General features: G+C 44.0%; 2 protein-coding genes across 3 annotated transcripts in view; one reads left to right on the top strand and one right to left on the bottom strand.

The window, feature by feature from the left end:
* LOC140714035 (chondroitin sulfate proteoglycan 4-like) overlaps window positions 1-12,121 on the bottom strand; it is a 192,681-nt gene that overhangs the window by 21,061 nt on the left and 159,499 nt on the right. For both annotated transcript variants that reach the window (XM_073024695.1, XM_073024694.1), the window contains exons 7-8: window positions 10,656-10,787; window positions 3,007-3,179 (exon numbers count right to left, since the gene is read on the bottom strand). In XM_073024695.1, the coding sequence (XP_072880796.1) occupies window positions 3,007-3,179; window positions 10,656-10,787 (305 nt within the window). The remainder of the gene's footprint in view (window positions 1-3,006; window positions 3,180-10,655; window positions 10,788-12,121) is intronic.
* Window positions 1-12,121, top strand: part of snx33 (sorting nexin 33) — a 154,183-nt gene that overhangs the window by 134,231 nt on the left and 7,831 nt on the right. The gene's annotated exons all lie outside the window — the stretch shown is intronic.

Raw genomic sequence — 12,121 nt, 5'->3', positions numbered from 1 at the left:
TGGATTTTGCAACTCCAGCTGGTGTCAAACCATTGATATCAGTTTTATGCTTCATGTAACTTTCTTGCAGATGAAACCTATCCCCTGTTTATAGAACTTAACTTCCTGTGTCCAATTATAAACAACCTTCTCAACATTTTCTACAATTTGGAACTACTCCTGCACCCTTTCAAAACTGTAACATTTGATAAAGAACCATGAACTATGAGGCATTAACATTAATATCAATCCCCTCACATTTTCAAACAGAATGTGTAATTTCACTGCTTCAGGGAGAAAACAAGGGGGAATCTCATTGAGACCTATTCAATATTGAATGGCCTGGATAGAGTGGATGTGGAGAAGATGTCTCCAATAATGGGAGAGTCTAGGACCAGAGGGCATAGCTTCAGAGTAGAAGGATATCCCTTTAGAACAGAGATAAGGAGGAGTTTCTTTAGCCAAAGGATGGTGAATCTGGAATTTATTGCCACAGGCAACCGTAGAGGCCAGATTATTTAAAGGGGAGGTTGATAGGTTCTTCATTAGTCAGAGCACGAAAGGTTACGGAGACAAGGAGGAGAATAGGGTTGAAAGGGAAATGGATCAGCCATGATCAAATGACAGACCAGACTCAATGGGACAAATGGCCTAATTCTGTTCCATGTCTTATAGCAATGTAGACCAAGTCATTGGGAATATATAAAGCAGAGGTCAATGGGTTCTTGATTAGTAGGGTGTCAAAGGTTACAGGGGAATGCAGGAAAATGGAGTTCAGAGGGATAATAAATCAGCTATGATGGAATGGTAGAGCAGACTCGATGGGCTGAATGGAATATTTCCACTTCTATGTCTTATGGTCTTATTGTCTCAAGACAATCTGGCTCATATCCACCCCTTTCACCTGTCTGTTTGTAACTTGAAACCTGTGATTTCCGGCACGGCTTACTACAATTCCCAGCTTAGTAAACTATGCAAGTGTAAAAATGTCATGTCAAGCCCACTTTATAACAAAAACTTTTATCAAAGAGACAGTGGAATTAATGCCAATTGCAAGAGAACAATACTGTATCCCAAGTCACAACTGCTTACCACTATTCTCTCTGCTTTCTGTTTATCTAATATTACATGCAGTCTCTTTACACCTGGGGTTCACAGACCCCTCGCTTAATGGCATTGGTCTGTGGCAGAGAAAAGGATGCAAACCCTGCTTTACTCCCAGTTTTTCTAAAGCCTCATGGCACCTTATCAAATTTTGAAAGTCCACATTTACAACATCAACTACACTACCTTTATCAACCCTCCCCTGATACAAACAACTCAAGTTAATCAAACATGGCTTACATTTAATCTATGTTTGGCAGCCACCTTCTATTCAATGATGAATTATGCCTGAATTAGTTGAATCTGTTCCCTATCATGGGGTGGCTGTGGTTTTCTGTTTTAACTTGTTGTCTTCTTTTACACACAGAGGAACACACACAAAATGATGGAGGAGCTATTCTTCTTCTTCCCATCACGCCTACTGTGGCAGAGGTTCACCAGAGTCCTCTGTCCTGGGCTAGTCTTTCAGTCTTTCAATGTGTAACCTATGAAAGATCCTTCCTCTCCCAAGGATAAGATCTTTGGAACTTCTGTTGTAGTTTCTGCACCACTGAATTTTTCTATGGGATGGGATTGCTAATGCCATGTCCGACCCTCTTTCGCAGCTGGGCTTGGGACTGTCCGTGGCAGGCCAGGCAGCATCTATGGAGAGGAATAAACAGTCGATGTTTTGGGCAGGGACCCTTCACCAGGTCTTGGCCCAAAACATTGACACTCTATTCCCCTCTGTAGATGTTCCTGACTTGTTGAATTGCTCCAGCATTTTGTGTGTATTACTCTGGATTTGGAGCATCTGCAGAGTTTACACAGGGAGCTGTGTTTACAGGAGTGCTCCAGTCATCCAGCAGAACCCCTAATCCTGTGAAGTTGTGTGTGACTGTGGTGAAGCCTTTGTGATCTCTACCCAGAGTAACATAGGTTACTGCCAGCACAAAACTAGAAATTGCTGGGTTCTGGTGAAGGGTAGTTGGTCTGAAATATTAGCTGTTTCACTCTCCACAGAAACTGCCTAACCAGTTATTTTGCATTATTTCTGCTTTTATAACAGATATATTGCATTTGCAGGTTTAGCTTTTCAGTGTGACGTCCTCCACCTAGACTGGATGAAGTTTTGAACAGTGCCAGCCTGGAATGCATCATCACTTTTCTGCACAATAGTAGCGTAATGGTGAGCGGGATGCTATTGCGGTTCCAGGCTTCGGAGTTCAGAGTTCAATTCCAACGTCATCTGTAAGTCCCCCCATGACCCTATGGGTTTCCTCTGCATGTTCCGGTTTCCACCCACAGTCCAAAGGTTAGTAGGTTAATTGGTCATTGTAAGTTGTCCCATGATTACCAGGCAGTGCAGCTCACTGGGCTGCAAGGGCCTGATCCTCACTGTCTCCCTAGATCAATAAAAATAATTATAAATTTTCCTCCCCTTCCCTGCAACTTTATTTATTTATGTATTTGGAGATACAGTGCAGAAGAGGCACTTGCCAACCTATTGAGCTGTTCCCAGCATCCATCCGATTTAACCCCAAACCTAATCAGAGGACAATTTACAATCACCAATTAATCTGCTAATCAGTACATCTTTGGATTGTGGGAGGAAACCAGAGTACCCGGAGGAAACCCACGTGCACAGGGGAAGTTCATACAGTGGACTCTGAACTCTGCTGCCCTGAGCTGTTACATTAATTACTGTGGTGCTCCTGACTTTGGCACCAAGTGCTGATACTTTACTTTGTCTACCCACTGGCTTTGCCAGTAAGTGTTGCCATGTCCTGTTTCAAGGGCTGAACTTGCCACTGACCACACCCACCGAGGGTTCTGCATTTACACTGAACTCCAGAGGAACTCGGGCCATACTCAAATCTCAGCTTCCAGGTGGAACTCTGCCACATTCTCCAGGGAAGAAAGGAAAATGAAACACAAACTCACGTCTTCTTCAGTGAAGCTGGAAACATTCCCGGTGACGTTCTCATTGTGAACTGCAACTAGCTGTCCCAAGGCAGGGGGCGTCACAATTGTGTATGTGATTGGTCGGTTCCTTGCTTTACTGTCATCATTGGTTCTTGCTGTTAGATGCCTGGTTGTGATTGGCTGGCGTGTTCCTGGGAATGGGAATGGGATAGTGAAATGAAATTAAGGATGAGTGCTTCTACCAGTTTCATGTCCATTCTGCCATCTCTTTGTTTGGACTTCCCTACATCACCCATTCCCATCCAGACAGATGTCAGGCACCTCCTCGCAGGGGCAGTCCCAGATGGACTGATTAAACACCACCCAGCTTAGGAGCCTCACTGTTTTCTAAGTAAACACCTTTAACCACACGTCCATCAGGCAGCGGTCAGTGTGGAATGTACCTGCTGACATTATGGACCCTGTGGTTTGTTCCCTGAACAAATGGTCCAAACCACCTGGCAGAATGCTTCATCACCAACAAGCACCAAGAGTTTGCTTGGATGGTGGTGAGAGGATCCCTCATAGTCAGAGCTTTACACTATAGATGCCATACCACCCCTGTACACACTGCCCTTGGGATGGCCACAATGAGGAAGGAACAGCCTCCCACCTCTTTGCAGACTGTGGATTTGCTAAGAGAGTGTGGAGGTGAATAAAAGGCGAGAGGGAATGCTAATGATTAGTGTAAGGGAATGCTAATGATTAGTGTAAGGGAATGCTGATTAGTGTAAGGGAATGCTAATGATTAGTGTAAGGGGATGCTGATTAGTGTAAGGGAATGCTAATGATTAGTGTAAGGGAATGCTGATTAGTGTAAGGGAATGCTAATGATTAGTGTAAGGGAATGCTGATTAGTGTAAGGGAATGCTAATGATTAGTGTAAGGGAATGCTGATTAGTGTAAGGGAATGCTAATTAGTGTAAGGGAATGCTAATTAGTGTAAGGGAATGCTAATGATTAGTGTAAGGGGATGCTGATTAGTGTAAGGGAATGCTGGTTATTGTAAAGGAATGCTGGTTAGTGTAAGGGGATGCTGATAGTGTAAGGGGATGCTGATTAGTGTAAGGGGATGCTGATTAGTGTAAGGGAATGCTAATGATTAGTGTAAGGGAATGCTGATTAGTGTAAGGGAATGCTAATGATTAGTGTAAGGGAATGTTGGTTATTGTAAAGGAATGCTGGTTAGTGTAAGGGGATGCTGATAGTGTAAGGGGATGCTGATTAGTGTAAGGGAATGCTGGTTATTGTAAGGGGATGCTGGTTAGTGTAAGGGGATGCTGATAGTGTAAGGGGATGCTGACTAGTGTAAGGGGATGCTAATGATTAGTGTAAGGGAATGCTGATTAGTGTAAGGGAATGCTGGTTATTGTAAAGGAATGCTGGTTAGTGTAAGGGGATGCTGATAGTGTAAGGGGATGCTGATTAGTGTAAGGGAATGCTGGTTATTGTAAGGGGATGCTGGTTAGTGTAAGGGGATGCTGATAGTGTAAGGGGATGCTGACTAGTGTAAGGGGATGCTAATGATTAGTGTAAGGGAATGCTGATTAGTGTAAGGGGATGCTGATTAGTGTAAGGGAATGCTGATTAGTGTAAGGGAATGCTGGTTATTGTAAGGGGATGCTGGTTAGTGTAAGGGGATGCTGATAGTGTAAGGGGATGCTGAATAGTGTAAGGAAATTCTGGTTAGTGTAAGGGAATGCTGCTGGATAGTGTAAGGGAATGCTGATTAGTGTAAGTGAATGCTGGTTAGTGTAAGGGGATGCTGAATAGTGTAAGGAAATTCTGGTTAGTGTAAGGGAATGCTGCTGGATAGTGTAAGGGAATGCTGGTTAGTGTAAGAGAATGCTGCTGGTTAGTGTAAGGAAATGCTGGTTAGTGTAAGAGAATGCTGCTGAATAGTGTAAGGAAATGCTGGTTAGTGTAAGAGAATGCTGCTGAATAGTGTAAGGAAATTCTGGTTAGTGTAAGGGAATGCTGCTGGTTAGTGTAAGAGAATGCTGGTTAGTGTAAGGAAATGCTGGTTAGTGTAAGAGAATGCTGGTTAGTGTAAGGAAATGCTGGTTAGTGTAAGGAAATGCTGGTTAGTGTAAGAGAATGCTGCTGAATAGTGTAAGGAAATGCTGGTTAGTGTAAGGGAATGCTGCTGAATAGTGTAAGGAAATGCTGGTTAGTGTAAGAGAATGCTGCTGAATAGTGTAAGGAAATGCTGGTTAGTGTAAGAGAATGCTGGTTAGTGTAAGGAAATGCTGGTTAGTGTAAGGAAATGCTGGTTAGTGTAAGAGAATGCTGCTGAATAGTGTAAGGAAATGCTGGTTAGTGTAAGAGAATGCTGCTGAATAGTGTAAGGAAATGCTGGTTAGTGTAAGAGAATGCTGCTGAATAGTGTAAGGGAATGCTGGTTAGTGTAAGGGAATGCTGCTGAATAGTGTAAGGAAATGCTGGTTAGTGTAAGAGAATGCTGCTGAATAGTGTAAGGAAATGCTGGTTAGTGTAAGGAAATGCTGGTTAGTGTAAGAGAATGCTGGTTAGTGTAAGGAAATGCTGGTTAGTGTAAGAGAATGCTGCTGAATAGTGTAAGGAAATGCTGGTTAGTGTAAGGGAATGCTGCTGAATAGTGTAAGGAAATGCTGGTTAGTGTAAGGAAATGCTGCTGAATAGTGTAAGGAAATGCTGGTTAGTGTAAGAGAATGCTGCTGAATAGTGTAAGGAAATGCTGGTTAGTGTAAGGGAATGCTGCTGAATAGTGTAAGGAAATGCTGGTTAGTGTAAGAGAATGCTGCTGAATAGTGTAAGGAAATGCTGGTTAGTGTAAGGGAATGCTGCTGGTTAGTGTAAGGGAATGCTGGTTAGTGTAAGAGAATGCTGCTGAATAGTGTAAGGGAATGCTGGTTAGTGTAAAGGGATGCTGATAGTGTAAGGGGATGCTGACTAGTGTAAGGGGATGCTGATTAGTGTAAGAGAATGCTGCTGAATAGTGTAAGGAAATGCTGGTTAGTGTAAGAGAATGCTGCTGAATAGTGTAAGGAAATGCTGGTTAGTGTAAGAGAATGCTGCTGAATAGTGTAAGGGAATGCTGGTTAGTGTAAAGGGATGCTGATAGTGTAAGGGGATGCTGACTAGTGTAAGGGGATGCTGATTAGTGTAAGAGAATGCTGCTGAATAGTGCATTTCAGGCTGCAGAGAACATGTGAGGGATGCACTGAAGCTGAGTGAAGTCAATATAAAGGCTCCGTAGATAAGTCCACAGTCTGGGCTCTTTCAGAACCTAACATGGAGGGGCAGAGTTCAGTGAGGAAGCCCTGCATGAGACCATAAGACATAGCAGCAGAATTAGGTTATTCAGTGCAATGACTCTGCTCCACCACTTATTATCCCGCTCAAACCCATTCTCCTGCCTTCTTCTGTAACATTTGACACACTGATTAATCATGAATCTATCAACCTCTGCTTTACAATATATCCAATTACTTGGCCTCCACAGGCGTCCATGGCAATGAATTCCACAGATTCACCACCATCTGGGTAAAGAAATACCTCCTCATCTCTGTTGTAAATGGACGTCCCTCTATTTTGACGCTGGGCCCTCTGGTCCTAGACTTCCCCTCCATAGGCAACATCCTCTCCATGTCCATTCTATCTAGGTCTTTCAATATTTGATAGATTTCAATGAGATCTTCCATCATTCTTCTAAACTCCAGTGAATGCAGGGTCAGAGCCATCAAATGATCCTCATATGTTAACCCTTTCATTCCTGGGATAATTGTTGTGAACTTCCTCTGGACTGTGTCCAATACCAGCACATCTTTTCTGGGATAAGGGGCCAAAAACTGCTCCAAGTATGGTGTGACCAATGCCTTATAAAGCCTCAGCATTACATCCTTGATTAGTATTCTAGTCCTCTCCAAATGAACGCTAACATTGCATTTGCCTTCTTTAGCACCGACTCAAACTACAAGTTAACCTTCAGGGAATCCTACATGAGGACTCCCAAGTCCCTTTGCACCTCTGATTTTTGAATTTCCCCCCATTTAAAAAATAGTCCATTCCTTCTACCAAAGTTCATGACCATACACTTCCCGACACTTCATTCTATCTCCCTTTAATCTCCCTCCTGGCACTTACCCCTGCAAGCAGCCAAAGTACTTCACCTACCCATACAGCCCCTCCCTCATCTCCCTTCAGGGTGCCAAACAGTCCTTCCAGGTGAGGCAACGCTTCACCTGTGTATCTGCTGGAGTCGTCTATTATGTCCAGTACCCCTGATGCAGTCTCCACTACACCAGTGAGCCCCGCATAAGTCGGGGAACCACTTCTTCATCTGCCACAAACGTGATTTCCAGGTAGCCAAACGTTTTAATTACAATTCTGTTCTGACATGTCAATCTATCGTCTCCTCTTATGCCAAGGTGAGACATCCTCAGGGTGGAGGAGCAAAACTTCATGCTCTGTCTGGGTACCCTCCAATATCAATTTCTCCTTCCAGTGAACAAATCCCACCCCCTCGCCCTCCCTCTGTTACACACTCTAATCTTTCACTTCTTCTCACCTGCCTATTAGATCCCCTGGATCCCTTTCTCCTATTGTCCTCTCCCCTCTCCTATCTGGTTCCTTCTTCTCTAGCCTTTGACCTTTTCCACCCACCTGGCTTCACCTATAACCTTACAACTAGCCTCTTTCCCCTCACCTTAGTCAGGCATCTTCCCCCTTCCCTTCCAGTTCTGAAGAAGGGTCTCCACCCAAAATATCAATTGTTGACTCTTTTCCACAGATTGCCTTACCTGAGAACATCCGTTCCCAATTTATGTTTCCAAGTTCTTGCCTGATAACTTCATATTTCTCCTTACTCCAATTAAACACTTTCCTAGCTTGTCTGCTCCCATCCATCTCCAAAGCTATGGTAAAGGAGATAGAATTGTGATCACTATCTCCAGAATGCTCTCCCACTAGGAGACCTGACATCTGATCAGGTTCATTTCCCAATACCAGATCAAGTACAGCCTCTCCTCTTATAGGCGTATCTACACATTACGTCACGAAACCTTCCTGAACACACCTAACAAACTCCACCCCATCTAAACCCCTCACTCTAGGGAGATGCTAACCAATATTTGAGAAATTAATATCTGCCACCCTAATAACCCTGTTATTATTACACCTTTCCAGAATCTGTCTCCCTAATTGCTCCTCGAAGTCCCTGTTACTATTGGGTGGTCTATAAAACGCACCCAGTAGAGTTATTGACCCCTTCCTGTTTCTAACTTCCACCCACAGAGACTCCGTAGACAATCCCTCCATGTCTTCCTCCTTTTCTGAAGCTGTGACACTATCTCTGATCAACACTGCTACACCCCCACCTCTTTTGCCTCCCTCCCTGTCCTTTCTGAAACATCTAAAGCCTGGCACTCTAAGTAACAATTCTTGCCCCGAGCTATCCAAGTCTCTGTAATGGCCACAACATCATAGCTCCACGTATTGATTCACACTCTAAGCTCATCCACTTTGTTCATGATGCTTCTTGCATTAAAATAGACAAATCTCAGACCATCGGTACCATGTCCACAACATCACAGCTGCCAATCTCTAGCCACTCTAAAGATCATCTACCTTATTCCATAAACTGCATACATTCAAATGCAACACATTTAGTCTTGTGTTCATCATATTCATCACCCTTTTCAATTCTGGCCCCTTGTTACACTTTTACTCATCTCATTGACTGCCACATTCTCAGCCCTATCACTCTGGTTCCCATTGCCCTGCCAAATTAGCTTAAACCCTCTCAAACAGCTCTATCAAACCTGCCCACGTGGACATTGGTCCCCCTTGGTCCAGGTGTAACCTGTCCCTTGTTGCACTACAAGATCTTCTACCTTTTTCCGTATACTGTGTGCATTCAAAAGTCCTGTATTCATCACTCTTTTAAATTTTGCCCCTTCATCATCTCATCCCATTGACTGCAATTTTGCCCTATCATCTGCCTGTCCTTCCTCACAGTCTCACTACCACACTTCATCTAGTTGTATAGCAACTCCACCATCCTTGGCTGTATCACTCCAGCTCCTATCCTCCTGCCAAATTAGTCTAAACCCCCCTGAATAGCTCTCGCAAAACCTGCCCACAAAGATATTGGATCCTTCAGGTTCAGGTGTAACCTGTCCTTTTTGTACAGACCATACCCTCCCCGGAAGAAATTCTAATGATCCTGAAATCTGAAACACTGCCCCCTGCACCAATTCTTCAGCCACACATTCATCTTACGGACACATGCCACAGCAATCCAGAGATCACTACCCTGGAGGTCCTGCTTTTCAGCTTTCTATCTAGCTCCTGAAATTCTCTCTTCAGGACCTCCTCTCTTTTCCTACCTATGCCATTGGTACCAATACATACCATGACTTCCAGCTCTCCACCCTTCACCTTTAGAAAGCTGTGGACCTGATCCAAGACCTCCCTGATCCTTGCACCTGGGAGGCAACATACCATCTGGTTGTCTCTTTCATGTCCACAGAATCTGCTGTGTGCTCCTTTAATTGTGGAATCCCATATCACTACAGCACTCCTCTACTCTCCCCTTCCCTTCTGAGCCACAGAGACAGACTCAGTGCCAGAGACCAGTTTGCTGTGGTTTCCACCTGGGTACTCTGCACTGGCTTCCTGTTCCCTTTCCTTCCCCTGACAGTCACACAGGCAACCTAGAGGTGACTACTTCCCTGTAGCTCCTATCGACACCTCCTCAGTGAGCCGAAGCTCCAGTTCCTGAACAGTCTCTATGGAGCTGCAGCTCAGTGCACTTTGTGCAGATGTAGTTATCAGGGAGATAGGAGGTCTCACAAAGTTCCTGTATCTCACACAAGGGACGTACCACTAACTCTGGACCCATTCTCAGCACATTAGCTATGTACAATCAGAGAAAAAAAACTTGTTGGAAACTTGCTTGGAACGTCTGCCTGTGCTTGCCCAAGCCTATTGAGCCAAAGCCTGGCCCCTCAAAACTGTTCACTCACTGCTTCCAAGTGACTGCGCCATTCACAAAGCCCAGTGTTGACTGTTTACTCACTTCCATATATGCTGCCTGACCTGCTGAGTTCCTCCGGCATTTTGTCTGTCACTTACAGCTTTACTTCTTTTTACTTGGCCCCTGCCGAGTGCCTAATAGATCATCATGATTGAATCCACCAAAAATACCTGAGCATTTTTTAAACCTTCAATACTTTTCAAACAGTGAAAGGGTGAATCACCTCAGAAATTCATGTGAAGAGCAATGATACTACAGTTGTTTGTGTTTTTTTCCTCTCTTTCGGCCATCAAGGTGAGGGAGAAGGCAGGAGAATGGGGTTGAGAGGGAAGATAAATCAGTTGTGATGGGCTGAATGGCCTAATTCTGCTCTTACACGCTATGGCCCTCGCAATATGTTATGCACTGACCGATAGCGTAAATTTCATTTTTGCACTATTTCTTCCTTTTACATTTTTAATCATCAACAAAATCGAGTTTTGGAATAAAATAAACCTGCCCCCTTTGATCTTGGTTCTGGACAGCTGACTGCAGGGGAGGAAGGCTCTGCAAAGCCCCTGAGCCCATTTTCTGATACAGCCTACACTTGTTACCCTCGTCCATGTCTTACCTGGATAAACAACGAAAGGCTCCTCAGTTTTGATCTGAATCTTCAAGGATCTAGCCTTGACTGTGAATAACTGGCTGGGGGTGTGGTTAATACCATCAGACACCTGAAAATGGAACCCTCCAGACAATGATCCTGTGAGACACATGGAGGGGGAAACAGATTAGAAAAATACTTCCCGTTTGACCAGCTTTCGTGTTTGATTTCTGTCTGTTTCAGGCCCAGCATTTCCCAGTTAATTCATCAAATTTATCTTCTCTCTTGGTCTTCCTCTCTGTTGAGGAATGGTCACATTGCTACAGAAACAATGCAACAGAAGATTGAGAGAGGAGAGCACAGGAGCCCCTGCCTCACCTACCACAGTCTGAGGCAGGGCTATGGAAAGTGAGAGGAAAGATGTGCAGAGAAGAGGTGGGAGGGAGGGTAGATAATAAGGGAATGGTTCAGGAGGGAGGGGAAGAGAAGAGTTGGGAAGAAAAGGAGAGGTTCCTCAGTTGAGTACCTGGAACGAGTTAGGGACATCACTACCCAGGACATGCCCTCTTCTCATTACTACCATCACGGAGGAGGTGCAGGAGCCAGAAGACACACATTCCACATTTTACAAACAGCTTCTTCCCTTCCACCATCAGAAGTTTAGATTTCTAGATTTGCTCTCTGTTTGTGCTACTTATCTACTTTATATATTTACTATTGTGACTGACAGTATGTTTACACATTGTGATGTACAACTGCCAGACAACAACAAGCTTCACAGGATTAGAATCAGAATCAGGTTTATTATCACTGACATATGTCAGGAAATTTGTTGTCATGTGGCAGTAGTACATTGTAAAAAATAATAATTAAAAAACTAAAATTACAATTAGATATATATATATTAAATAAATAGTACAAAAAGAGCGAAGAAAGAGTGAGGCAGTGTTCATGGGTTCAATGTCCATTCAGAAATCTGATGGCAGAGTGGAAGAAGCTGTTCCTAAAAGGCTGAGTGTGTGTCTTCAGGCTCCTGTACTTCCTTCATAACGGTAGCAATGTCCTGGCTGATAGGGGTCCTTAATGATGGATGGCGCACTTTTGAGGCATTGCTGGTGCCCATGATGGAGCTTGATGAGTTTACAACTTGCAGCTTTTTTCGATTCTGCACACTAGCCTACACCCACCCCCCACCCATGCCAGACGGTGATGCGACCAGTCAGTATGCTCTCCACCGTACATCCGCAGAAACTTGCAAGAGACTGTGGTGACATACCAAATCTCCTCAAACAACTAGTGAAATATATTCACTGCTTTGCCTTCTTTGAAATTGCATCAATATGTCGTACCCAGGGTAGATCCTCAGAAATGTTGACACCCAGGAACTTGAAACTGCTCAACTTTTCCACTCAATGAGGATCATGTGTGTGTTCCCTTGATTTCCCCAACACAACATTTAATAGCATATGATTCTGATTCTGGGAGATGGCAAT

The sequence above is a fragment of the Hemitrygon akajei genome, chromosome 21 (assembly GCF_048418815.1).
Source record: "Hemitrygon akajei chromosome 21, sHemAka1.3, whole genome shotgun sequence".
Lineage (NCBI taxonomy): Eukaryota > Metazoa > Chordata > Chondrichthyes > Myliobatiformes > Dasyatidae > Hemitrygon > Hemitrygon akajei.
The sequence above is the reverse complement of the archived record's forward strand: the minus strand, read 5'-3'. Positions and strand labels throughout refer to the sequence as shown.